General features: G+C 43.0%; 1 protein-coding gene across 1 annotated transcript in view; it reads left to right on the plus strand.

Moving 5' to 3' along the window:
- AGA (aspartylglucosaminidase) overlaps nt 1–27,034 on the plus strand; it is a 43,187-nt gene extending 16,153 nt beyond the window's left edge. Inside the window, exons 7-9 of the mRNA XM_083170771.1 lie at nt 22,077–22,184; nt 23,323–23,456; nt 25,997–27,034. Of these exons, the coding sequence (XP_083026897.1) occupies nt 22,077–22,184; nt 23,323–23,456; nt 25,997–26,097 (343 nt within the window). The 3' untranslated portion in view covers nt 26,098–27,034. The remainder of the gene's footprint in view (nt 1–22,076; nt 22,185–23,322; nt 23,457–25,996) is intronic.
- Nucleotides 27,035–27,628: the final 594 nt, after the last annotated feature.

Below are 27,628 nucleotides of genomic sequence, written 5' to 3' on the forward strand. Positions count from 1 at the left end.
ATGAAATTAATCGTCACTATCCTTGTTAAATGGGCATCTTTCTCTTTCAATGGTCCTGGTGACACAGCTCAACATTGGGATGTAGGAGGGTCCGTAGGAGCCAGGCACCTATCCTAAAGCTTTTGGAGGGTAGGCTCCTCCCTTCTTCATCCCAGACTCTTCAGTTCGTGTTAGGTGCCCACTGGAGTGGGTGCTATTCTAAAGGGCTGCTGGAGCAGCCGAAGGATTAGAGTTAGTTAGGAGTTTTTTTTATTTTATTAACTTTTACACTAGCTAGGTAGGCACAGTGTGAGGATTCTCACACTGAATCCTCACACTGACAGCGCGCAGCAGGAGCTGACAGAAGCGCATCCTGTCAGCTCACTGTGCACAGGGGAGACACTGACTGGTCTCCCTGTGCAGCGCTTACAGCTTCTATTAAGAAGCTGCCTTGGCTCCAGAGCGCTCTGAAACCGGCTTCACGCTCGGTGGGGATCATGGGGGACAGGCGCTCCGTGATGGCGGCGGCCATTTTCTGCGGAGCTTACACACTGAGCTCCTATATGAGAGGACAGCAGTGTGTTACAGGCATGTTCCAAGTGGTCCCAGGCAGAGGGGGAGACACTGGAACTTGGAGATCCTGCAGTGGGAGTGGCTGTCTGGGGGTGGTTGGCGCCAAAAGCCACGGACCCCGCAGCAGCAGGGACTTGGTCTCTTCCCTCACTCTGTTTTGGCGCCATTCGGAACGCTTGCAGCGGACCTGAGCTGGCTGACAGATCCTGGCAGAGTGATTGGATTTCCTGGGCATCATTTTCCCCACTTTGAAAGCTTCAGACAGATAAGTGACGGTAGTACATTGGCTCTGTATAAAACGCCTGTACATTGTGCGCTGTGACTGTGTTGCTTTTACATCATGTCTGAGCAACAGTCTGTGGCTTTGGGGGAGGGAGCCCTTAATGCATTGAGGGCTTGCAGTGTTTGTACACTGAAATTTGTCCCTGAGCAGATGGCCAAGGGGGGCTTGTGTATTACTTGCGCTGCTGTGAGACCCATGGGCAGTGAACCCCAGAGGGTAGAGCAATCGGAGTCTGCATGGGCCAGTGCCCTGGGCAGGTCAGTTAATGCCTTAGTGCAATTGCTGGACAGGCAGAGTGATGTAGGATAAAAGTAGTATAGACACAGTGCGCCTCAGGCGGAGTCAGCAAATACGTAAGTGGTGATAAAGGGGTATCCCCAAATTACCCCAACAGAGTACACGTGGAAAGAAAAGGTTTAACACCTAAACGTTGTCTGCGCCTCCACCTTTACATGTATAAATAAAAGAGAGTTATACAACCCTTTTCTTCACAGCTGCGCTGTGGAAGGTACCTCCAGTACAACAATCACAATGGTGTTCTCATCAGATGGATACCATATTCATATGAAAATAAAACAAAGAGTGGATCATAGCGTAACACAATTTAATACAATACAATAAAATCCAGTATGATGCTTCAAGCTCCCTCCTGGGATAGCACAACTTAAAGCTCAATTACCAGAATAAAATGAGAACCTTAATGAAAAGAGTTCTCAAACAAGCATAAAATAACAGCCTTGGAATCAAAATACATCCTGAGGTAGGTGAAAAGTCTGCAATTACCCAAAAGTGTGGAGAACTAGATGGAATCAGTTCTCAACAAAGCTTTTCAGGAAAAGAACAGCTTGGTGTTCAAGTTACCAGTCCTGGACCGCTGCAGCAGGTTCCTGGCTGATGTCTTCCTCCCCAGAAGGTATGGAGCTCCTCTTGTGGCTGTAGTATCGCTGCCAACGCGTTTCAACCACTACTGTGGTCTTTTTCAAGGCTGAAGTAAAAATCGCTAATGTCCACTGGTTTAAAAAGGCTGATAATCACATTCTGAACTAAAACAGCTGATCCTATTGCCGTCTATAACGGCCTGTCATTGGTGCTCCAGCGGTCACGTGACCCGACGTGTGGGAGTGTTTCTCCTATCACTGGCGTCATAGCGCCCTTCTCCAAAATGGCGGAAACCGCACCTGTATATAGCAGGTGATTATGATGATGTATATCCCTGGCTTGGCGCCCTTGACAAAGATGGCGGAATCCATACTTCCGCATATAGCGCTATAGATCGCAGTAACAACTCCCCTTCATCGCGATCACGTGATCGCTCGATGCTTAAGAAAAGACAACAATACAAATCTGACAGTTGTGTCCATAGAATCTATTGGAAAAGAGAAAAAACAGGTTTTATTTAAAGATAAACTTTTCTGCAATAACCACACTATCCCCATACCTTAGTGCAGGAAAGAAATGAGACATATGTAAGGAAAATGGTTTCACAGATAGTGCAGGATTACAAGAACCATTTAATCTCGAAGTCAGAGTTTAACCCCTTCGGGATCAGGGTATCAAACTCATAGATCATCTCCATCTCCTTCTTAGCCAGAAGGGTGGAGATGTTTTTCTGTCTCATATTAGTTTTGACCATCTTTAATCCTACAAATTTTTTAATTGCAAGTGTGAAACAATTATGTACTATTCTGAAGTGATTAGATAAGGAGTGCGTTTCCAGGCCTTTCCGTATATTCCTGAGATGCTCTCCCAGACGGACTTTTAATGGCCTGGATGTACGACCTATATAATTGAGGCCACAAGAGCACTCAATCATATAGATGATGTTACTGGTATGGCATGTAATAAATTCTCGTACAGTATGTTCCTTATCATTAATCACAATTTTCTCTACTTTTTTAGTACCATCACTTTTCCACATCGATGGAAACCCTTAGTTCTAATGTTGCCATCTCTCTGTGGTGGAAGAAAGGCACTCTTAACCAATGCATCCCTCAAATTGGGTGCTTTTCTGTATATAAAAGATGGTTTGGGTGGAAGGGTCTCACCTAACACTGGATCTTTTTTCAGGATATTCCAGTGTCTGTGAATAGATTTTTCTATCTTTTTATGTTGTATATTATATCCCGTTATAAAAGCCCACTCAAATTTATTATTTTTTTGTGGTGGGATTGCTTCTTTTTGTTAAGAGGCTTTCTCTATCAGTTGTTTCTACTTGTGTGATGGCTTTCCTTATAATATCTTTCTTATATCCGCATTTCTCAAATTTGTCCACCATCTTATTGGCCTGTAACTGATAGTTCTCATTTTCAGTACAATTGCGTTTCACCCGTTTTAGTTGACCGCTAGGTATTGAGTCCAACCAATTATGGTGATGGCAACTATCATAGTGGATATACGTCCCTGAATCAGTTGGTTTAGAGTATGATCTAGTGCATAATTTGCCATTCTCTACAAATATTGTTAAATCTAAGAAATCAACACTTATCGTACTAATATTGTATGTGAGTTCGATATTCCAATCGTTCACATTAAGTGCTGAACAGAATAGATCCAATGATTCCCTATTACCCTGCCAGATAAACAATATATCGTCTATATATCGTTTCCAAGACACCAGGTTCGCCCCATGCCGATCTTGTGGCCATATGTGCTGTAGCTCCCAGCTGCCCATAAACAAATTGGCATAGCTAGGGGCGAACCTGGTGCCCATAGCTGTCCCCGTCTGTTGAATATAATAGCCGTCACCAAATAAAAAATAATTATTTGATAAAATAAAACGGACACTGTCTTTTATGAATTCCTGCGCTCTACCATCGATATCACTCCTGATAAGGAATTCGGATACCGATTCTATCCCTCTGTTGTGATCTATTATAGTGTAGAGGGACTTCACATCTGCAGTCACGAGGAACATCCCATCCTCCCACTGGACCGTGGGTAGGAATTTTAGGACGTCCCCCGTGTCCTGCAGATGTGAGTTATTGGTAAGGACCAAAGGCTGGAGGAAGTAATCAATTAGCTCAGATAAATTCGCAGTTACCGAGTTCACTCCCGATACTATCGGGCGTCCGGGGGGATTGTAAGGATCCTTGTGAACCTTTGGTAACATATAGATCACCGGTATGGTGACATCATCATGTAACAAGAATTTCTCTTCCTTCTCTCCTAAAGTGCCATCTTCTACATAGCGTTTAATAAGCTGTTTCAAATTCTCCATTATCTTCACTGTAGGGTCAACTTTTATTTTTTTATATGTTATACTATCCTCTAGATGGTTTTTAACTAGTGTTTCATACCAGGATCTGTCCATAATCACCACGCCCCCGCCTTTGTCGGCGGGTTTGATGATGATTTCAGAATTATTTTTGAGATCCTTTAGGGCTAAACGTTCTTTATAGCTAAGGTTATATTTTACCCCGGTGTTATTGAGGTCTTTCAAGTCATCCTGTACCATCGCACAGAATGTCTCGATATAACCACTTTTCATATGTGCTGGAAAGAACACTGATTTGGGTTTAAAAGGAGTCAGAGGAGGTAATTCTGTCTTGCCCAAATTACTCACTGTCTCTTTAGTCATATAAAATTTTTTGATGCATAATTTTCTGACAAATTTATGGATGTCCACAAAGGTAGAAAATTTATTGACAGGGATAGTAGGGGCATATTTTAAGCCCCTTTCGAGGACTTTTTCTTCATTTTTACTTAGCACATGGGTGCTTATATTGAAGATTTTAATCCCTCCATTATCTTTCGTTAAGGAGTTATTTGTTTTGTCTGCCACCGCTACATTAGGTTGGTTTTTCTTTCTGTTTATTCTTTTTGTGGGGTCCTTTTTTCTAATCTTTTTAGATTTTTGTCCACCCCTTTTCCCCCTATGTTTTCTTTTTAACCCCCCCGGTAATTGTATCTCTGCTCTTTGTTTAGTGGATGGGTTCTCACCCTGTCTAAAAAATGCGCCCTAGGGGTTTCTTCTTCTAACGGGCGGTACCTATTTGTAGTTGGTGGATACCAGTTTCTCCTTTGTGAATTGTCATTATTATGTCTAGAACTACGGGGCCTCTGGTCAAACTCACGGTCTTTCCGGTAGTCTCTATTATTATACTGTTGTCTCCTATAAGGGGGTCTATAGGGTTCTCGTTCAGGTCTCTCGAATTCCCTATGTTTAAATTGAATATGTGGGGAATTATTTTCTCTATTCCTGGGTTTCCGTTTTTTGATCTTTTTCACCAGAACCTCAGGTGTATTAATGGACAAGTCCGAGCATACGGAGCCGACCATTGATGTATCTAGTGGGCTCGCGTCGTTCACCTCATTCTCTTTTTCTTTCTTGTCCCTAATAAATTTCTTTATTTTTTTATCCACTAGAATTTTTTCCTTACTTTTAATATTACATTCTATTCTTTTTTCCATTTCCTTATAATCTGCCATGTCTGAAAAGGGGTCTATCAGGTCCTTATATTTTTTTATTTCAACATTAAGGTCCTCTAAGTCCCTACGTTTCTCTTCGACAATCAGTTTGATTAAAGAAACAGAACAGTCTGTAATAATTCTATCCCATTCTACTTTAAATTCTTCGGTAGAAGAATCAAAGGATGCCTTTTTATTTATTTTTAGGCCTCTAGGTACAATCTGGTGGAACAAATATTTTTCAAGTGTTGCCACTTCCCACCATATCCGGTTTTCTTTAAGCAATGTGTTTTCTAATTTTTTCATTATGTTTTCTAGACTTACATCTAATAGGTCTATATGTTCACCCTCATTCTTGAAGATATTATCTAGAATGGAGCGTCTACGATCTTTATAGGTAAACATGTCGTCACACCGTTATCTTAAACGGAGTAGGGAAAAGACAATAGATATAGGATAAAAGTAGTATAGACACAGTGCGCCTCAGGCGGAGTCAGCAAATACGTAAATGGTGATAAAGGGGTATCCCCAAATTACCCCAACAGAGTACACGTGGAAAGAAAAGGTTTAACACCTAAACGTTGTCTGCGCCTCCACCTTTACATGTATAAATAAAAGAGAGTTATACAACCCTTTTCTTCACGGCTGCGCTGTGGAAGGTACCTCCAGTACAACAATCACAATGGTGTTCTCATCAGATGGATACCATATTCATATGAAAATAAAACAGAGAGTGGATCATAGCGTAACACAATTTAATACAATACAATAAAATCCAGTATGATGCTTCAAGCTCCCTCCTGGGATAGCACAACTTAAAGCTCAATTACCAGAATAAAATGAGAACCTTAATGAAAAGAGTTCTCAAACAAGCATAAAATAACAGCCTTGGAATCAAAATACATCCTGAGGTAGGTGAAAAGTCTGCAATTACCCAAAAGTGTGGAGAACTAGATGGAATCAGTTCTCAACAAAGCTTTTCAGGAAAAGAACAGCTTGGTGTTCAAGTTACCAGTCCTGGACCGCTGCAGCAGGTTCCTGGCTGATGTCTTCCTCCCCAGAAGGTATGGAGCTCCTCTTGTGGCTGTAGTATCGCTGCCAACGCGTTTCAACCACTACTGTGGTCTTTTTCAAGGCTGAAGTAAAAATCGCTAATGTCCACTGGTTTAAAAAGGCTGATAATCACATTCTGAACTAAAACAGCTGATCCTATTGCCGTCTATAACGGCCTGTCATTGGTGCTCCAGCGGTCACATGACCCGACGTGTGGGAGTGTTTCTCCTATCACTGGCGTCATAGCGCCCTTCTCCAAAATGGCGGAAACCGCACCTGTATATAGCAGGTGATTATGATGATGTATATCCCTGGCTTGGCGCCCTTGACAAAGATGGCGGAATCCATACTTCCGGTGGGGCCGGGGATGGTCGCATGCAGGAGAGCTCCGGTGTCCATCCACGGAGCTCCCATCCCCGGCCCATGGAGAAGGTGCGGGTGACGGCGGGGGGACGGGGGAGACGGAGAGAGCACTGACCGCTGAGTCGATGTGCTCCCCCGGCGCTGGTCGCGGCGTTGCCCGGCGGGAGAGCATGGAGGGGGGAGACGGATGGCGCCCACAGTCACGGCGCCCAGATAACTACACTATGCCGCCGGCATGAGGCCCTGCTGCCGGTCCCTCGTGCCAGCGGGACGCCCAGCTGCCGCAGCAGAGACGGAAACCAAAAATGTGACACACATTACATCCAGCCGCCGCAGCAGAGAAGGAGTCCCGGCCCCAGTGGAGGATCCGGGCCTACAGAAGAGGACCCTGGCCTGCAGTGGATGATCCCGGCACTGCGGCAGAGACTCCAGGCAGACCCTGGCTGCGACCCCTAGGATGCACTGGGAAGCCCGTCCAGCCTCATGGATCTCTGGATGAACTGGCTGCCTGGGAGAAGGTATGGCTCCAGAGAGAGGGCCTAGCCTAGGCCACAGGCCTCACTGTCTGTCCCAGGCCCCAGGCTCCTGGCCTCACTGACTCTCCCCCCCCCCTCCAGCCCCCCCAGCCTCAGCCCCCCCAGCCTCATGGACTCTCTCTCTCTCCCCCTCCCCCGGCAGCTGCCTGCACTGACTCTCCCTTCAGGAGGATGGCCTGGCGAGGCCTTCAAGATGGCGCCGCAAATGGCTGCCTAGGATCTGTGCTCAGCAAATATGTATCCCGTGTCTCATGTGTGATAACTGTACTGTCCCTGCTACAACTGTACTGTCTCTGCTTCTATTATTACCTGCCGGCTGCTGCAGTGACCAGTGGCGCCGCTGATGGCTGCCTAGGCACTGTGCAGCTCGGCAGGTATGTGTCCCCTGTGTGATAACTGTACTGTCTCTGCTTCTGTTATTACCTGCCCGGCTGCTGCGGTGACCAGTGGCGCCGCTGATGGCTGCCTAGGCACTGTGCAGCTCGGCAGGTATGTGTTCCCTTGTGATAACTGTGCTGTCTCTGCTTCTATTGTTACCTACCCGGCTGCTGCGGTGACCAGTGGCGCCGCTGATGGCTGCCTAGGCGCTGTGCAGCTCGGCTGGTATGTGTTCCCTGTGCGACAACTGTGCTGTCCCTGCTTGTATTGTTACCTACCTGGCTGCTGCAATGACCAGTGGCGCCGCTGATGGCTGCCTAGTCGCTGTTCAGCTCGGCGGGCATGTGAATCCCCGCAAGTAATGTCAATATGCTCTCAATGTAACGTGTATAATTGTCTCAATGGAATGTATGTAATGTCTCCCCACCCCATTTCATCCCTGCTTGATGCTGCACTGTAATCCACAAAAAATTCCTAGTGTGCGCAAGCACACATGGCCAATAAAGTTGATTCTATTCTATTCTATTCTATAGCGCTATAGATCGCAGTAACAACTCCCCTTCATCGCGATCACGTGATCGCTCGATGCTTAAGAAAAGACAACAATACAAATCTGACAGTTGTGTCCATAGAATCTATTGGAAAAGAGAAAAAACAGGTTTTATTTAAAGATAAACTTTTCTGCAATAACCACACTATCCCCATACCTTAGTGCAGGAAAGAAATGAGACATATGTAAGGAAAATGGTTTCACAGATAGTGCAGGATTACAAGAACCATTTAATCTCGAAGTCAGAGTTTAACCCCTTCGGGATCAGGGTATCAAACTCATAGATCATCTCCTTCTTAGCCAGAAGGGTGGAGATGTTTTTCTGTCTCATATTAGTTTTGACCATCTTTAATCCTACAAATTTTTTAATTGCAAGTGTGGAACAATTATGTACTATTCTGAAGTGATTAGATAAGGAGTGCGTTTCCAGGCCTTTCCGTATATTCCTGAGATGCTCTCCCAGACGGACTTTTAATGGCCTGGATGTACGACCTATATAATTGAGGCCACAAGAGCACTCAATCATATAGATGATGTTACTGGTATGGCATGTAATAAATTCTCGTACAGTATGTTCCTTATCATTAATCACAATTTTCTCTACTTTTTTAGTACCATCACTTTTCACCCCCCCGGCATCCTAAACAAGTTCCACATCGATGGAAACCCTTAGTTCTAATGTTGCCATCTCTCTGTGGTGGAAGAAAGGCACTCTTAACCAATGCATCCCTCAAATTGGGTGCTTTTCTGTATATAAAAGATGGTTTGGGTGGAAGGGTCTCACCTAACACTGGATCTTTTTTCAGGATATTCCAGTGTCTGTGAATAGATTTTTCTATCTTTTTATGTTGTATATTATATCCCGTTATAAAAGCCCACTCAAATTTATTATTTTTTGTGCTGGGATTGCTTCTTTTTGTTAAGAGGCTTTCTCTATCAGTTGTTTCTACTTGTGTGATGGCTTTCCTTATAATATCTTTCTTATAGCCGCATTTCTCAAATTTGTCCACCATCTTATTGGCCTGTAACTGATAGTTCTCATTTTCAGTACAATTGCGTTTCACCCGTTTTAGTTGACCGCTAGGTATTGAGTCCAACCAATTATGGTGATGGCAACTATCATAGTGGATATACGTCCCTGAATCAGTTGGTTTAGAGTATGATCTAGTGCATAATTTGCCATTCTCTACAAATATTGTTAAATCTAAGAAATCAACACTTATCGTACTAATATTGTATGTGAGTTCGATATTCCAATCGTTCACATTAAGTGCTGAACAGAATAGATCCAATGATTCCCTATTACCCTGCCAGATAAACAATATATCGTCTATATATCGTTTCCAAGACACCAGGTTCGCCCCATGCCGATCTTGTGGCCATATGTGCTGTAGCTCCCAGCTGCCCATAAACAAATTGGCATAGCTAGGGGCGAACCTGGTGCCCATAGCTGTCCCCGTCTGTTGAATATAATAGCCGTCACCAAATAAAAAATAATTATTTGATAAAATAAAACGGACACTGTCTTTTATGAATTCCTGCGCTCTACCATCGATATCACTCCTGATAAGGAATTCGGATACCGATTCTATCCCTCTGTTGTGATCTATTATAGTGTAGAGGGACTTCACATCTGCAGTCACGAGGAACATCCCATCCTCCCACTGGACCGTGGGTAGGAATTTTAGGACGTCCCCCGTGTCCTGCAGATGTGAGTTATTGGTAAGGACCAAAGGCTGGAGGAAGTAATCAATTAGCTCAGATAAATTCGCAGTTACCGAGTTCACTCCCGATACTATCGGGCGTCCGGGGGGATTGTAAGGATCCTTGTGAACCTTTGGTAACATATAGATCACCGGTATGGTGACATCATCATGTAACAAGAATTTCTCTTCCTTCTCTCCTAAAGTGCCATCTTCTACATAGCGTTTAATAAGCTGTTTCAAATTCTCCATTATCTTCACTGTAGGGTCAACTTTTAATTTTATATATGTTATACTATCCTCTAGATGGTTTTTAACTAGTGTTTCATACCAGGATCTGTCCATAATCACCACGCCCCCGCCTTTGTCGGCGGGTTTGATGATGATTTCAGAATTATTTTTGAGATCCTTTAGGGCTAAACGTTCTTTATAGCTAAGGTTATATTTTACCCCGGTGTTATTGAGGTCTTTCAAGTCATCCTGTACCATCGCACAGAATGTCTCGATATAACCACTTTTCATATGTGCTGGAAAGAACACTGATTTGGGTTTAAAAGGAGTCAGAGGAGGTAATTCTGTCTCGCCCAAATTACTCACTGTCTCTTTAGTCATATAAAAATTTTTGATGCATAATTTTCTGACAAATTTATGGATGTCCACAAAGGTAGAAAATTTATTGACAGGGATAGTAGGGGCATATTTTAAGCCCCTTTCGAGGACTTTTTCTTCATTTTTACTTAGCACATGGGTGCTTATATTGAAGATTTTAATCCCTCCATTATCTTTCGTTAAGGAGTTATTTGTTTTGTCTGCCACCGCTACATTAGGTTGGTTTTTCTTTCTGTTTTTTCTTTTTGTGGGGTCCTTTTTTCTAATCTTTTTAGATTTTTGTCCACCCCTTTTCCCCCTATGGTGAACAAGCCTACACGGCGAAACGCGCGTACAGCAGGGTGGAAGGACGGCCACAGAGAGGACCCAGGTGCTATCTAAGCACCAACAGTACTCACTTCAGAAGGCTAAGTAAAATGCCGTGGTTTGGGACATGATGTCCAAATATTTGCATGTATAAACGTTGGTGTCTGACCAGGTATAAAAACCTTGGTCAAACCTAAAACCTATGCATATTGCCTATACATTATAGAAGTGTGAGTATTGGGGTTTGTAGTGTGCATATTTAATGAAAAGTCAATACAGGACTCTTAAAGGGATACAGACTGTCTAAAAAACTCATAGATTGCATAAAGTCTGAATTGGATGGTGTATACTAAGTGACAGAAGCTCTCCATACGACTGATTGAATTTTCTGTCTAAATGACTATTAAGAAATTTAGTGAGAGGCACTAAAAGGTATACAGACCATAAAATTATAGAGTGAGTGAGTCCAAATTGGATAATGTGTATCGAGTGCCTGTATCTATATGTATGAGCAATTTAATGGAAGTGTCTGAGTAATCATCAAGAGATATAATGATCAAAAAATCGATATTATTGTGATCGTATAAATCTGAAGGTATCTTCTTTCTTTTTTCTTTTTTCTTTTTTCTTTTCTTTTTTATTGTGAGAGAGCACTATTAGCAGGCTCTTACTTTGCAGCCGTCTGTGCTTTTCTAGGTTTGGAAAACCACTGCAATTGTGCAAAAAGCACAGGTACTGTGTGGGATGTATAAAACAGAGTACAACTGCTTATAATCAGGTTATAATACCTATAGAACTGATCGTACCTGCTATATCCATTAGTGCTGTTATCACTATCTTGCTACTCTTGCTAAGGGACTCTCAATGCGGCCAGCCAGAGAGTGATCCCCTGCGCTGGTATTCCATCAGGGGTGATCCAAGAGCTGAACCCCAACAGCAGATCCCAGTTTTCTTTCTTCTGCTGCCCCCTACCACTGGCCCCTTAACCTGGGACCCTAGGGGTGCACTTCTAATTCTCTTACTACTTGACATCTCAGACTGACATCTCAGACCAATATTGATATCTTGTATTAGAGCACTTATATTTCTATGTATGAGCAATTTATAAACCGGTGTCCGAGTAACCATTAAGGGATATAACTTACCACTATCCCACTACTCTTACTAAGGGACTCTCATTGCGGTCAGCCAGAGAGTGATCCCCTGCGCTGGTATTCCATCAGGGGTGATCCGAGAGCTGAATCCCAACAGCAGATCCCAGTTTTCTTTCTTCTATTGCCCCCTTACAGTGGCCCCTTAACCTGGGACCCAAGGGGTGCACTTCTAACTTTCTCATTATTTATATCTCAGACTGACATATATTATTGACATCTCAGACTAATTTGCACACTGCATGACTACACGCATGGGCGCTAATTTTATGGGTCTCTTGTCATAGTGGCCGTCACCACCGAACAAGAACATCATCGCCATTTTAATATCACTTAATATGTTATATGTTTTCACTTTCACAAAAATTTTTTGCTAAATGGGACAATATCCCAGTAAGCAATTAGAGTATTGCACAGTCACAGAGCATTAAAAAAACACAAAAAAATCAGCCTAATAGATCAACTGTCCAGGGAATTCTAAGGAACCCCATGAATGGACAATTTGACTAAGATAAGCTGAAACATTCACCAATTTTAATAAATGTGTGCTGACCCGTAAACATCTTGGTCTTGTGGACACCACACACCCAACACATCTCACATATAAAAAATAAAGTATTATTTTCCCTTTTCTTTTTCTCTCCCCAACTGTTTAATTTTCCCTCGAAACAGCCAAATTCCTTCTCCCCATAATTCTCATCTTTTGAGGTTTTGTATTATCTTTTATATGTCATGAAAGCAAAAGTTAAATAACATAAGTTAGTGCCCCCAAAAAAAGAGTTATCTTTTTTCTCTCCCAAATGTATGGTTATCCATAACTCTGGGGAGCACCACCAACTAGTATATGTTTCCATACATATTTCTTTAATTGCATAAAAGTTGGTTCGAATTATGGTAGTGATCTAGGTCAGTGCAAGCCAAAACCCTTTGTCTCTAGCAACTTTAGGAGAGAAGGAAGAGAAATTCTTGTTACATGATGATGTCACCATACCGGTGATCTATATGTTACCAAAGGTTCACAAGGATCCTTACAATCCCCCCGGACGCCCGATAGTATCGGGAGTGAACTCGGTAACTGCGAATTTATCTGAGCTAATTGATTACTTCCTCCAGCCTTTGGTCCTTACCAATAACTCACATCTGCAGGACACGGGGGACGTCCTAAAATTCCTACCCACGGTCCAGTGGGAGGATGGGATGTTCCTCGTGACTGCAGATGTGAAGTCCCTCTACACTATAATAGATCACAACAGTGGGATAGAATCGGTATCCGAATTCCTTATCAGGAGTGATATCGATGGTAGAGCGCAGGAATTCATAAAAGACAGTGTCCGTTTTATTTTATCAAATAATTATTTTTTATTTGGTGACGGCTATTATATTCAACAGACGGGGACAGCTATGGGCACCAGGTTCGCCCCTAGCTATGCCAATTTGTTTATGGGCAGCTGGGAGCTACAGCACATATGGCCACAAGATCGGCATGGGGCGAACCTGGTGTCTTGGAAACGATATATAGACGATATATTGTTTATCTGGCAGGGTAATAGGGAATCATTGGATCTATTCTGTTCAGCACTTAATGTGAACGATTGGAATATCGAACTCACATACAATATTAGTACGATAAGTGTTGATTTCTTAGATTTAACAATATTTGTAGAGAATGGCAAATTATGCACTAGATCATACTCTAAACCAACTGATTCAGGGACGTATATCCACTATGATAGTTGCCATCACCATAATTGGTTGGACTCAATACCTAGCGGTCAACTAAAACGGGTGAAACGCAATTGTACGGAAAATGAGAACTATCAGTTACAGGCCAATAAGATGGTGGACAAATTTGAGAAATGCGGATATAAGAAATATATTATAAGGAAAGCCATCACACAAGTAGAAACAACTGATAGAGAAAGCCTCTTAACAAAAAGAAGCAATCCCACCACAAAAAAATAATAAATTTGAGTGGGCTTTTATAACGGGATATAATATACAACATAAAAAGATAGAAAAATCTATTCACAGACACTGGAATATCCTGAAAAAAGATCCAGTGTTAGGTGAGACCCTTCCACCCAAACCATCTTTTATATACAGAAAAGCACCCAATTTGAGGGATGCATTGGTTAAGAGTGCCTTTCTTCCACCACAGAGAGATGGCAACATTAGAACTAAGGGTTTCCATCGATGTGGAACTTGTTTAGGATGCCGGGGGGTGAAAAGTGATGGTACTAAAAAAGTAGAGAAAATTGTGATTAATGATAAGGAACATACTGTACGAGAATTTATTACATGCCATACCAGTAACATCATCTATATGATTGAGTGCTCTTGTGGCCTCAATTATATAGGTCGTACATCCAGGCCATTAAAAGTCCGTCTGGGAGAGCATCTCAGGAATATACGGAAAGGCCTGGAAACGCACTCCTTATCTAATCACTTCAGAATAGTACATAATTGTTCCACACTTGCAATTAAAAAATTTGTAGGATTAAAGATGGTCAAAACTAATATGAGACAGAAAAACATCTCCACCCTTCTGGCTAAGAAGGAGATGGAGATGATCTATGAGTTTGATACCCTGATCCCGAAGGGGTTAAACTCTGACTTCGAGATTAAATGGTTCTTGTAATCCTGCACTATCTGTGAAACCATTTTCCTTACATATGTCTCATTTCTTTCCTGCACTAAGGTATGGGGATAGTGTGGTTATTGCAGAAAAGTATATCTTTAAATAAAACCTGTTTTTTCTCTTTTCCAATAGATTCTATGGACACAACTGTCAGATTTGTATTGTTGTCTTTTCTTAAGCATCGAGCGATCACGTGATCGCGATGAAGGGGAGTTGTTACTGCGATCTATAGCGCTATATGCGGAAGTATGGATTCCGCCATCTTTGTCAAGGGCGCCAAGCCAGGGATATACATCATCATAATCACCTGCTATATACAGGTGCGGTTTCCGCCATTTTGGAGAAGGGCGCTATGACGCCAGTGATAGGAGAAACACTCCCACACGTCGGGTCACGTGACCGCTGGAGCACCAATGACAGGCCGTTATAGACGGCAATAGGATTAGCTGTTTTAGTTCAGAATGTGATTATCAGCCTTTTTAAACCAGTGGACATTAGCGATTTTTACTTCAGCCTTGAAAAAGACCACAGTAGTGGTTGAAACGCGTTGGCAGCGATACTACAGCCACAAGAGGAGCTCCATACCTTCTGGGGAGGAAGACATCAGCCAGGAACCTGCTGCAGCGGTCCAGGACTGGTAACTTGAACACCAAGCTGTTCTTTTCCTGAAAAGCTTTGTTGAGAACTGATTCCATCTAGTTCTCCACACTTTTGGGTAATTGCAGACTTTTCACCTACCTCAGGATGTATTTTGATTCCAAGGCTGTTATTTTATGCTTGTTTGAGAACTCTTTTCATTAAGGTTCTCATTTTATTCTGGTAATTGAGCTTTAAGTTGTGCTATCCCAGGAGGGAGCTTGAAGCATCATACTGGATTTTATTGTATTGTATTAAATTGTGTTACGCTATGATCCACTCTCTGTTTTATTTTCATATGAATATGGTATCCATCTGATGAGAACACCATTGTGATTGTTGTACTGGAGGTACCTTCCACAGCGCAGCTGTGAAGAAAAGGGTTGTATAACTCTCTTTTATTTATACATGTAAAGGTGGAGGCGCAGACAACGTTTAGGTGTTAAACCTTTTCTTTCCAGGCAGAGTGATGTGTTGGTAGCTTCCCCTAGACCTGTCATCATCTCAGCAGTCCTCTGGCTCCTTGCCTCTGACCCAAGCAGATCCTGGTTTCTTACAGGTCATGCAGGATACTGCTAAGGGGATCAGCAGGTTTAATGATTTGTTAGACAAATTTGATGGTGATACTGTGGGGACCCCTAAAAGGTCTTATTCAGTGCCATTGCTTGTTGCTGAAGAGGAGGGAGAGAACACAGACATCCCCTGGGATCAGGGTAATGACTCTGAGGATTCCTCGGCCTCAGGGGTGGAGGATTTGATTACTGCTGTTAAACAGGCTTTGAATTTGTCTGTGGAGGATAAAACTCCTGCAAAAGGTGTATTTAAACGGCAGCGTAAGGAAACTGTTACCTTCCCTGCGGATGAAGGTTTACAGGATTTATTGGAAGGGGCTTGGAAAATGCCCGATAAAAGGCTGCAGATGCCTAAGAGATTTTTAAGTTTATACCCCATGCCTGAGGCTCATGCAGACCTCTGGGAAAAAGTTCCGGTGGTAGACACTTCTGTGGCACGGTTTTCTAAAGCCACGTGCTACCTGTCCAGGGGGGGCAGCCTTTAAGGACCCCATAGACAAGAAGCTGGAAGGTAACCTCAAGGCAATATTTGAAGGGGTGGGCTACACTTTACACCCTCTTATAGCATCAGCCTGGGTCTCTAAGGCCATGATTGTGTGGGCCAATGACCTGTGTACAATTTTGCATGCTGATCCAGGTGTGTTACTGCTTGCTGAGAAGCTTAAAGCAGCTGCGGAGTATGTGCTTGAGTCTGAGGAGGAAGCTCTCAAAATGGCTTCCAGAGTTTCCACAGTGTCCGTCAATGCCAGGAGAGTGCTTTGGCTTAAAGCCTGGGAGGCGGTTAATGAATCTAAAAAGGCCTTAGAGGCTTTAGCTTTTCAAGGAAAGCTGTTGTTTGGTTCAGAGCTGGAAGAGATTACTATGCAGGCCACAGGAGGCAAAAGTACTTTCCTGCCGGCTCCTGCAGCTAAACAGGCCTCAAGGTTTTCTACTTTTAGGCCGTCCTTTCGGCCCTCCCCTAGAGGGGGTGCATCCTTTCGAGGACAGTCCTTTAGGGGAAAGTTTCAGTCCTCCAGGATCAAGGCCCCAAAGTCAAAGTTCGGTTCCTTTCATAAGAAACCGAGCACCAAAGCCCTCAGCATGACTACCTGGGAAATATCCCAACGGTGGTCAAGGTGGGGGGGGGGGGGCGTCTGAGATGGTTCAGGGACACTTGGGCATTGTTGAGCCGGGATCCTTGGGTGTTGGACATGATATATCCCAGGGTTACAGGATTCCCTTCAAAGGTCTTCCTCCGAGAAGATTCATTCCTACACCACTGCCAAAGGAGTCTCTGCTCCGTGCTGCTCTTCTGGGGGCGGCTCAATCTCTCTTAGAGAAAGGTGTGGTGATCCCGGTCCCTCGAGCGGAGTGGAAAAAAGGTTTTTATTCCACTCAGTTTTTGGTGCCCAAGCCAGACGGGTCTTTCAGACCCATCTTAAATCTAAAGTTTTTGAATCTCCATCTGTGGGTAGACCATTTCAAGATGGAATCTTTACGGTCTGTGCTGCTAAGCCTGGACCAGGGAGAATTTTTTGCGTCCATGGATGTCCAGGACGCATATCTTCACGTTCCTATCCACCCGGAACATCAGGCTCTCTTGAAGTTTGCGATAGGAGACCTGCATTTGCAATTCCAGGCGTTGCCCTTTGGTCTGGCCACAGCGCCAAGGGTATTCACCAAAATTATGTCTGTAATGACGGCTGCTCTCCGCCTGAAGGGAATCACGGTGATTCCGTATTTGGACGACCTGCTGTTCAAAGCAGTCGGCGGAGAGGTTGCAGAGTCACTTGGCAGAAGCCATCAGTTTTTTGCAGACTCACGGTTGGCTTTTAAACTTACAAAAGTCAAAGAAAAAGGAATGGCTTGCACTGACTATAATATAGGATCACATTTTTAACCAACTATTTCCAAAATGAAAATATAGATATTGTATATAAACTTGTTGGTGGTGCTCCCTAGAGTTATGGGTAACCATAAATTAGAAAAAAGAAAAAAAAGATAACTCTCTTTTTAGGGGCACTGACTTTAGCTGTAATATTAATTTACAATTTATAACATATTAGTGGAAGAAGGCAATACAAAATGCGACAAAAATCTCACCTAGAGACTGATGGATACGGAAAGATGATGATGAAGAGTTGAATTAGGAGGGGGAAAGAGTGGAGAGGAGGTGAAGGAGATAAACAGGAATAGGCAGGATAAACACAATTCAAGTGGATATTTGTTGTTTGGAGAGTGAGTTAGTAATCGATGTGAAATAAAGATGGTAATTCATATATTAAGCATGTGTCTCAAAAGTTTTTTTGTCTTAATAGTAGTCCCTTTAAGAACTAAGTGTACCCTCTAGTATACACTGAGGGATGTGGATTACACTTCAATTGTATACAACCCAATAATTAGTAAAGGTTACTGTCTCTTTAAGAGTAGTATTATTCTTGCATACATGCTTTGATTCTCATACTCTCACCTCGCCACTTGAGAGTAATAGTGAAAACAAATAAATCATGAAAATTGCAGCTGAACACAAACAGTGTGCACAGCTACACATAGAAAAGATATTGTTGCACCGATTTTTTTCGATTTTTTAATGCTTAAGTGATTAAATTATGAAGTGTATCAGCTTATATAGTGTGATGAACACCACTTGTGATCCTCCACAAAATCACTTGGGTCATCAGTAGAATGAGCTGAATTTAATGAGTGATATATACAGTGAAAAAACTCATAAAAAATAATAATAATTATAAAATCTGGCGAAAATATTTATGTTCAGGTGGTGTCGACCACTAACAGGAGACCCAAATATTTATCAATGAAATTGGCTAGTAAGCTTCAATAATATCATGCACTCATATAATTTCTACACATGAGCACATAGTGATAAGAAAATCAGTTTGTACCCCTTGGTGTCCCAACTGCCTCTCACTCGTCCGTGTGCCTCAAGGGCAGTGAACGGAGTCCAGTGAGGTACAGAATAAGGGGCTGCCAATGTGGGAGCAAAATGGAAAAAAGACAACTGGGATCTGCTGTTGCGCTCCAGCTCCTGGATCACCCCTGTTGGTAATCCAGTGCAGGAGGTCACTCTTGGCTAAAGCGCAATGAGAGTGCCTTAAATAAAGAGGAAAGGGATAGCAGCATATGAGAATACGTATCAATCCTGTACTTTTATGATATATTGTACTTAGTATTCATCTATGCTCTGTAAACGGATAGTAGCTATTGAATTATTTGACAAGGAAAAAACCCCTTTATATTGCTGGGGAAATCCACAAACACAATTGTTTGGACAAATCTGACAAAAGAATATCAAGAGTGCTACTTATCCTCCAAATCCTCGCTCAAATGTGTAAGGTGCATCAGCGGGTCCCTTCAGTGGTCTCCATACCACCTAACTGGACGTACGTTTCGCCACAGTATGCAGGCTTGTTCACCAGTGTGAACTGTTTATCTCCTTCACCTCCTCTCCACTCTTTCCCCCTCCTAATTCAACTCTTCATCATCATCTTTCCGTATCCATCAGTCTCTAGGTGAGATTTTTGTCGCATTTTGTATTGCCTTCTTCCACTTATATGTTATAAATTGTAAATTAATATTACAGCTAAAGTCAGTGCCCCTAAAAAGAGAGTTATCTTTTTTCTTTTTTCTAATTTAAACTTACAAAAGTCTCAGCTTGTGCCGTCACAGAGAATCCAGTTCCTGGGGGTTGTCCTGGATACCCATCTACATCGGGTATTTCTGCCAGAGACAAAGGCCAGGGACATAGCCACCTTGGCTCTGGAGATCCTGGGGCCTCAGAGTCCATCGGTTTGGAGGTGTCTCAAACTGCTGGGGAAAATGGTGGCGACTTTCGAGATGCTACAGTTTGCCAGGTTCCACTCTCGAGTGTTTCAGTGGGACATCCTGACGTCTTGGTCAGGAAATACTCAGTCCATGAAGTCAGAGCACATTGTGTTGTCTCCGGAGACACGGTCTTCCCTGCAATGGTGGATGGAGGTGGATTCCCTTTAGTGGGGTCGGTCCCTGCAGTCCTGGGACTGGCTGGTAGTCACTACCGACGCCAGTCTCAGGGGCTGGGGGGCAGTGGTTCTGGACCTGCGCCTTCAGGGCTAATGGACCTTGGAGGAGTCTGCTTTGCCGATCAATATCCTGGAACTGCGAGCTGTGTGGAAGGTAATATCTCTGGCAGGAGAAAGATTGCAGGGTCTTCCGTTGAGGATTCAGACCGACAACGCCACGGCTGTGGCGTACTTGAATCATCAGGGAGGCACACGCAGCAAGCTGGCCATGTGGGAGGTTTCCCGGATCTTCTTGTGGGCGGAACAGAATGTTCCAGCATTGTCAGCGATATTCATCCCATCGGTGGAGAATATCGAGGCCGATTTCCTGAGCAGGGAGGAACTGCTAGAAGGGCCTGAACCCACAGGTATTTCATCAGATTACACTGAAGTGTGGAACTCCGGATGTGGACCTGATGGCATCAAGGTTCAATCATCAGGTGCCCAGGTTCTATGCCAGGACGAGAGATCCACGGGCCTAAACAGTGGATGCAATGATTATTCCCTGGGAGGGGAATCTGCTTTACGCCTTCCCGCCGTTTCCAATGCTGGTGAGAGTATTGAAAAGAGTCCAGTCCCAAGGAATTCCAGTGATTCTAGTGGCCCCAGATTGGCCATGGAGGTCCTGGTACTCGAGGCTTCAGAGATTGTCTGTGGACTCGTGGCGTCTTCCTCTGAGGTCAGATCTGTTAAGCCAAGGGCCGTTCTTACACATGGAGTCAGCTCGGCTAAATTTGGCTATTGAAACCACCATCTTGAAGAACAAGGGTTTCTCGGAGGCTGTGGTTAACTCCATGGTGAAAGCTAGGAAGTCAGTGTCTTCAGCTAACTATTATAGGGTCTGGAAGACCTATATTAGGTGGTGTGAATGGCAGAAGTCGCATACATCGCGATTTCGACTGTCAAAATTGCTGGAGTTTTTTTTTGCAGGATGGTTTCTCGTCTGGGTTAAGCCTTCAGTCACTCAAAGTACAGATATCGGCCTTGTCGGTTTATTTCCAGAAAAGGATAGCATTGTTACCGGAGGTGCAAACTGTCCTGCAAGGGGTTCCTCGATTGAAACCTCCCTACAAGCAACCAGTGGCTCCATGGGATTTATCGCTGGTTCTGGAGTTTCTTCAAAAGGCGCCTTTTGAGCCATTGAGGTCCTTACATGGAAACTTGTATTTTTGTTGGCAGTTGCGTCAGCAAAGAGAGTATCGGAGTTGGGAGCATTGTCATGCAAGTCTCCTTTCCTGATATTTCATGATGACAGGGCTGTTCTTCGAACAGTACCCCAATTTTTGCCAAAAGTAGTCTCTGCTTTTCATCTGAATCAGGAGATAGTTGTGCCTGTGTTCCAACCCCCAGAGGGTTCAAGGAAAAGGGACAAATTGAGAAATTTGGACAATGTGCGCGCCTTGCGCATTTATGTGGACAGGATGAAGGGTGTCAGGAAGACTGACACTTTGCTGGTCTTGTATGATGTGCACAAGATTGGTTGGCCTGCTTCTAAGCAGACCATTGCTAGGTGGTTGCGGTCCGTCATTGCCTTTGCATATACTAAGGTTGGTAGGCCTGTGCCAGCCAGGATTAATGCGCATACCACCAGGTCGGTCGCCACCTCTTGGGCGGTTCGACATGGGGCCACGGCTGAGCAAGTTTGCAGGGCCGCCACTTGGTCATCTGTTCACACTTTTGCCAAATTTTATAGGTTCCATGAGTTTGCGTCGGAGGACGCATCATTCGGGCGAGCAGTGATGAGAGCTGCAGACCTGAGCGTACCCACCCAAAGGACCGGCTCTGGAATGTCCCAATGTTGAGCTGTGTCACCAGGACCATTGAAAGAGAAAAAGGGATTTTTGTAAGAACTTGCTGTTCGAATCCCTTTCTCTGATATGGTCCTGGTGACACAGCGATCCCTCCCTTACGCTCAGTATGTATGCCAGTGTTCATGATGTTTCATGTTATAAATGGTTGAAAAGTTATTTTTGAAATTGTGCATATAATATGTGCAGGCGTTTGTACTGAGTTAATGTATTCCAGTGGCTTTGTAAGATTGAACTGAAGAGTCTGGGATGAAGAAGGGAGGAGCCTACCCTCCAAAAGCTTGAGGATAGGTGCCTGGCTCCTACGGACCCTCCTACATCCCAATGTTGAGCTGTGTTACCAGGACCATATCAGAGAAAGGGATTAAAACCTTTCTTTAATATAAAGCATATCATTTCTCATCTAAAGCAAAGCGATAGGCATTCATTATTTCAAGAAGAAATGTATGGGTAACTATTTAATGCTTAATAACAATTATAATATTTCATTTTAGACGTGTGGGAGACTCGCCAATAATTGGATCTGGATCCTATGCAGACAGCTCAGTGGGAGGAGCAGCAGCCACCGGTGACGGTGATACCATGATGCGATTCTTGCCTAGGTAAATTCAAAATGTTAGGATTCCAGCAGGTTGATTTTAAAGTCGTTAAGATTACAATTCTTTCCAAGAGAATGCTCTGAGGACTAGTCTACATTTGCCTAGGGACCAATATGATAATTTTTTTTACCATTAAACCATACATTTGGTACTAGTAAACTAAAAATAGCACCTGTATTAATTAAATATAGGCATGCCTTCATTGACTGTGGCTTTAGTCACGGCCAAACAGAATCAAAGTGTGCATCTTATTTGCATTTCTATATATTAATAGCAGAAGGACAATGGGGCATATTCATTGCTGATTACTGCCTATTGCTCACCATTATAGCCTGCCCCTCATATTCATTTGACACTGCACTGACCCCCTGCAATTGCTGCATTAGTGGCGAACCTCCCCGTATGGGGGAATTGAGGATTCCCCAGGAACATGGAATAGAGTGAGCGGCTGGCGAGGGGGTTAAACGGCGAGGATGGCTTGTATACGGGATCCTCGCTGAAAACAAGCTATCCTCGTCATAAAAACCCCTTTCCGACTGCATTCAATACACCCCAATGAGTGACATATTTGTATGATGCCGTTGTTTGAGCAGGGTAATCAGCTACCAAATTAAAGGTCTTAATCCATGGATTTAAAGAAAAATGTTGTAATTTGTTGCTTCATTTCGGAGTTATGTGGCAAATGTCTACCTGCCATTTACAATGCATCACCATTGTGCTATCAAAAATGTGACCATTGGTAAACCCTTCCTGTGCACCTGTTGGATGTTCTGGAAACTCGTTTTTCGCTGGTATTAGCAATTTTCCCGGGGTTGGATGGCTTTCCATAGCAGGACACCATGGAAAGCCGTCCACCACGTTACTCATCTGCTGGCAATACCAGCAGATGAACGACCGGGTCAGCCATGATGAGGAAGTGCGCATCAGCGCTCACTGCTGCCCCGTATACACAGGGCGGCATTCGAGCTTAAAGCAGCTCAGACGACTAAACTGAGCTTTCAGCTCAGTCGCCCAGTGCGTATGGGTCTTGAGGAAGATGATGCAATGTAAGCCACACTTGGGTATAGTAGCAACTTGCTGCTTTGCAGTTACAAACTCAGGTGCTGCCTTGGGAGTGAGACTAATAATTGTACTGTTGTAGTTACCAGGCTGTGGAGAACATGAGGATGGGAGCCGACCCCAGCACTGCATGTCAGAAAGCTATTGCTAGGATCCAGAAACACGTTCCAGTCTTTTTTGGGGCTATCATCTGTGCAAACAAGACCGGATCCTATGGTAACTTTACATATACGCATGAGAAAAATAACCCTAAATTCTCAGAGAAACTTACTTTACATAAAATCACACCGATATAAAACATGTGCTAGGGGACAGATCGTTTTAGCACATTTATTTATTCTACACAAAATACTGACCCGTATGAATGACAGTACAATAAAACAAACATACACATAAGTGTTTTTTTAAATCTCATTCTGTGAGTGTTCTGTAAAGCTTATGAGTGGGAGTATAATGCTGTACATTGATATGTATTCTAATGCTCGGAGAAATATATTGTGTAGGCGGAGATGTACTAAGCCATGGAGAGAGTTTAGAGTGTCAGCCAATTAGCCCCTAACTGCCATGTTACAGGGTGTGTTTGAAAAAATGACAGGTCTGTGCATATTGGATGGTAGTTCTTGCTCTCAATTTAATCACTCTTCAAATCTTGAGTACATCAGCCCCAGAGTCTCTCTCCACTATAGCACATCTCCAAGGCTTAGTACATGTGCCCCTTTATGCCAGTGCTGGCAGGCCAGGCTTGCAGGAAAAATTGAGAGTGCTGGAAGTTATATGAAAATGTCATATATTGATGTAGGCCAGACAACCATGTAAAGTGGCAGACATGGCAAATTCCCAAGCACTACTCCTAACATTCACTGAGTAGAAAGGCCTTTTCTTATTATCTAAAATAACATAGTAATTCAAGTATGATTAGTGAACTCACTGAGGAATTGTATACCTTGTGTATGTTTTAGCCAAGATACTGTGTTAAATGACCTGGTCACTTCAAACCATTTCTATACAGCTTTAACATATTATACAAGACATATGACTTTAAAACATGCTGCTTTTTTTTTCTATAGTGAAGTGAATTACCACACAAAGTGGTGGAGACTGCTAGGCCTGCATTGCAGAATGCAAGTGTGTTCTGTGTGTGGTGAGGGAAATATAATACAGGTTGAGTATCCCTTATCCGAAATGCTCGGTACCAGAAGTTTTTTGGATAACTGATTATTCCGTATTTCAGAATATTTTTATATTTCAGTGATGTATTTTGAAGTATCTTGCGTTTATGTTGTAGAAACACATCAACCACATGAAATGCACACAAATATATTTTATTTGTTCATAAAGCAAGGTTTCAAAACATGAAACAAAGTTTCAGTCTCAGGCACTGAATTTGAATGCCACGCAATCATTTTCTTGAACATATATAGTGCCAGTTACATATCATGTCCTCAGTAGTGCTGTTACAGATGTCTTCAGTAGTGCCAGTTAAATATCATGTCCTCAGTAGTGCTGTTACAGATGTCTCCAGTAGTGCTATTTGGCAAGATTTTTTTTTCCCCCCACCTTCTGGAACGTGTGGTATTCGGAATAATTTGAATAACGGATATTTGGACAAGGGATACTGAACCTGTATGTATTTAGGGCATGCTTTCATCCCAAGATCTATCAATTCATTAAGAAAACTATCATCAGTACAATTTTATTCCTAAATTGCTATTATGACTCATTTACAATAATATTTTCTCTGTCTACTTTATTCTATAATTCGTCAGGCATTTAATTTCACTATCCTGTGACACTGTCATGATCACTCAAAGAAGAAGGTTTATATACACAGGGGATTTGGCTGTTAAAAAGTGTTGTGCTTTTATATTTCGGTCTAAAATACACTGGGAAGTGGTGGGTTTTACAAGTTGCTTCTTAGTAAATAAACCCCCTAGACTTCCATGCAACGGAAAGTTTCTTAGAACATGGTGGGCATGAGGGTAAACATGCCATAACCTGAGACCACTACCACATTCTCCGTTTAGCAGTTTACTTCTACTTTAGTAATTAATTGCAATGATATTTGCTACTCCACAAAGAAAAAAAAACATCAAATAAAAAATTTAAATATCATATTTAGGGTCAATTCCTTTTTTTTTTTAATTGCATGACCAGAACATAGAACAGACAAGACGGAGATTTAAGTTGGTTACAAGTCCCATTCTGCAGCAGTTATATTTAACAAGGTCCCTTAGCAAATCTTCAGAAATCCCTATTACAAATTGCTCACTGTAATGATGCATAATGATGGAACATGGCGTTTAAACCTAGCTTTGTTTTGCATAAATATATAGAAAGATCTCAGACTTCAAAGCAATCAGGGATCCTTCATTGTGCCGGATATCTCATTAGTCTGGTTTAGTTTAGCAGTGAGTACAATTTACCAATCAATAAGACTTATTATCTTACACTGCTTACTTCATACTTTGATCTTTTCTTCCCATAGATTTGTGTATGTGAGATCAGACCTGGAGAAGCTCGTTACTCTTTAATCATTAAGATGCTGCAGGGGTTTTTTAAGTTACATGACTAGTTTCTGAGTTGCCTTTTAATGGTATTAAATGTGCTACATGGTGTAAGGTCATTGTAAAGCTCAACAGGGCATTTGTTTTAGAACTGAAAAATATTTTAGTAACTACATTTCTCCACCTGCTTAATAAGGATATGATGTTCCTTCAACTATACATATTAACACGTTGTATTCTATATCTTTGTAGGTGCTGCCTGCAGTAAGGTTCCAGGTTTCTCTCAGTTTCACTACACCGTTTTCAAGCCTGGACTTTCTCAGCCACTGGAGGAAATCATAGATTGCCAGTAGTATAAAATGTGATTAGAACATTTAACGGGCACATCCACCTTCTGATCTAAATATTGTAAAAGGCTTTAGGGTCACACCTTATTTCTCCCCCCAGACCTCGCATTCATCGTAAATTAATATTTTTTAGGGGGTTATTTAATCTGGGGTCACGGCCGTCGAGCTTGCTTGACAGCCGTGACCCTGTCCCGTTCTAGGTCAGTTTGACCGAGAATTTGCAGGTGGGATTCAATGTCCTGCCTGCAGCGGGAAGGGGGCATGGCCTCGAGCTGCGGCCTGGAAGAGGCGAGCTGCAGCTGAAAGCTCGTCACTTCTCGGCAGAATGAGCCCGACAGCTTTTGAAGTCGGGCTCATTCTGCTGAGCTCCCCTGTACAATGCTGTCGAGGAAGACAGCATTGAATAGGGCCCGGCCCCCATCTTTCCCCTGTTTTGAGATGGTCGGCAGTGATTAAATACCCACCTAAGTTTAATGCGTATATGGTTACATTTCAAACCATGTATGGTGAGGTTTCAAATACTTCATTACAATTGGATATTGATATTAAGCTATTATTATTGGAGGGAAAAAAAACTAGTTCCTTTCCATCATTCAGTATTTTAGAGTTCACTGCCTAAATTATTTGGTGGAAACAAGGTGACCTGATATATGAAACAACTCAAATGTTAAACGTTATTTCTAGGTACCAATGCCTTTTCATATTGGATGAATGTACTGTAGAAGCTTTAGTAAATTTACCCCCAAGAATGAAAATAGGTGATGTTGCCCATCAAAGAAAATGATAGAATGTGATTGGTTGCTATTAGCAACATCACCTCTTTTCATTTTTAGAAGCTGTAGTAAATGTACTTTATTTTTTTTTATAATCTGTTTATTAAAGATTAAACCAATGGAGAAATGCATTTACAATAAAAGCATCGTATAAGCAATAAGGAACCAGATTGGGTGAGTAATGAGACATATTATCCAATACGAAGACATTCAAATAGTAAACATTGCACATTATGGGGTGGATTTATGACCTGGCAATCAGGGGAATATGCGCTATACCCCTGCGTTAAAGCAGGGGATAGTGCTTCCCCTGATCTATGACACCTGCTGAGCGGGTGTCTAATGTGAGGTGCCTGCCTAATTTATGAACGGTCAGCATCGCTGACTGTTCCGCCCCCTGCAGCTATCGACAGCTGCAGGCGATGATGCCCTATGCCCACAGCAGGGACAGCGCTGTCCCTGCTGCTGGCTCTGAGGATCTTGCGTGAGTAGTGAGATCCCGCGCATGCGTAGGGAGCCGGCTGGGGGGAAGGAGACTGTGCATCAGTGTTAATTGATGCGCTGTCTCCAGGAGGGGGGAGTTAGCTCTCCCCCGCTTCGGAGGACAAGATGTTAATACATCTTGTCGGTCTCCCCTCCTGCTTCGCTTCGCCTCGCTAATGAGGCGAAGCAGAAGTGTTATAGTGGCGCATTTAGCGCCGCTATAATAAATCTACCCCTATGTTACATGGGGATAGAAGAGAATAAACAAGGGATACAGTGGG

The sequence above is a fragment of the Crinia signifera genome, chromosome 1 (genome assembly GCF_055691185.1).
Source record: "Crinia signifera chromosome 1, ASM5569118v1, whole genome shotgun sequence".
NCBI lineage: Eukaryota > Metazoa > Chordata > Amphibia > Anura > Myobatrachidae > Crinia > Crinia signifera.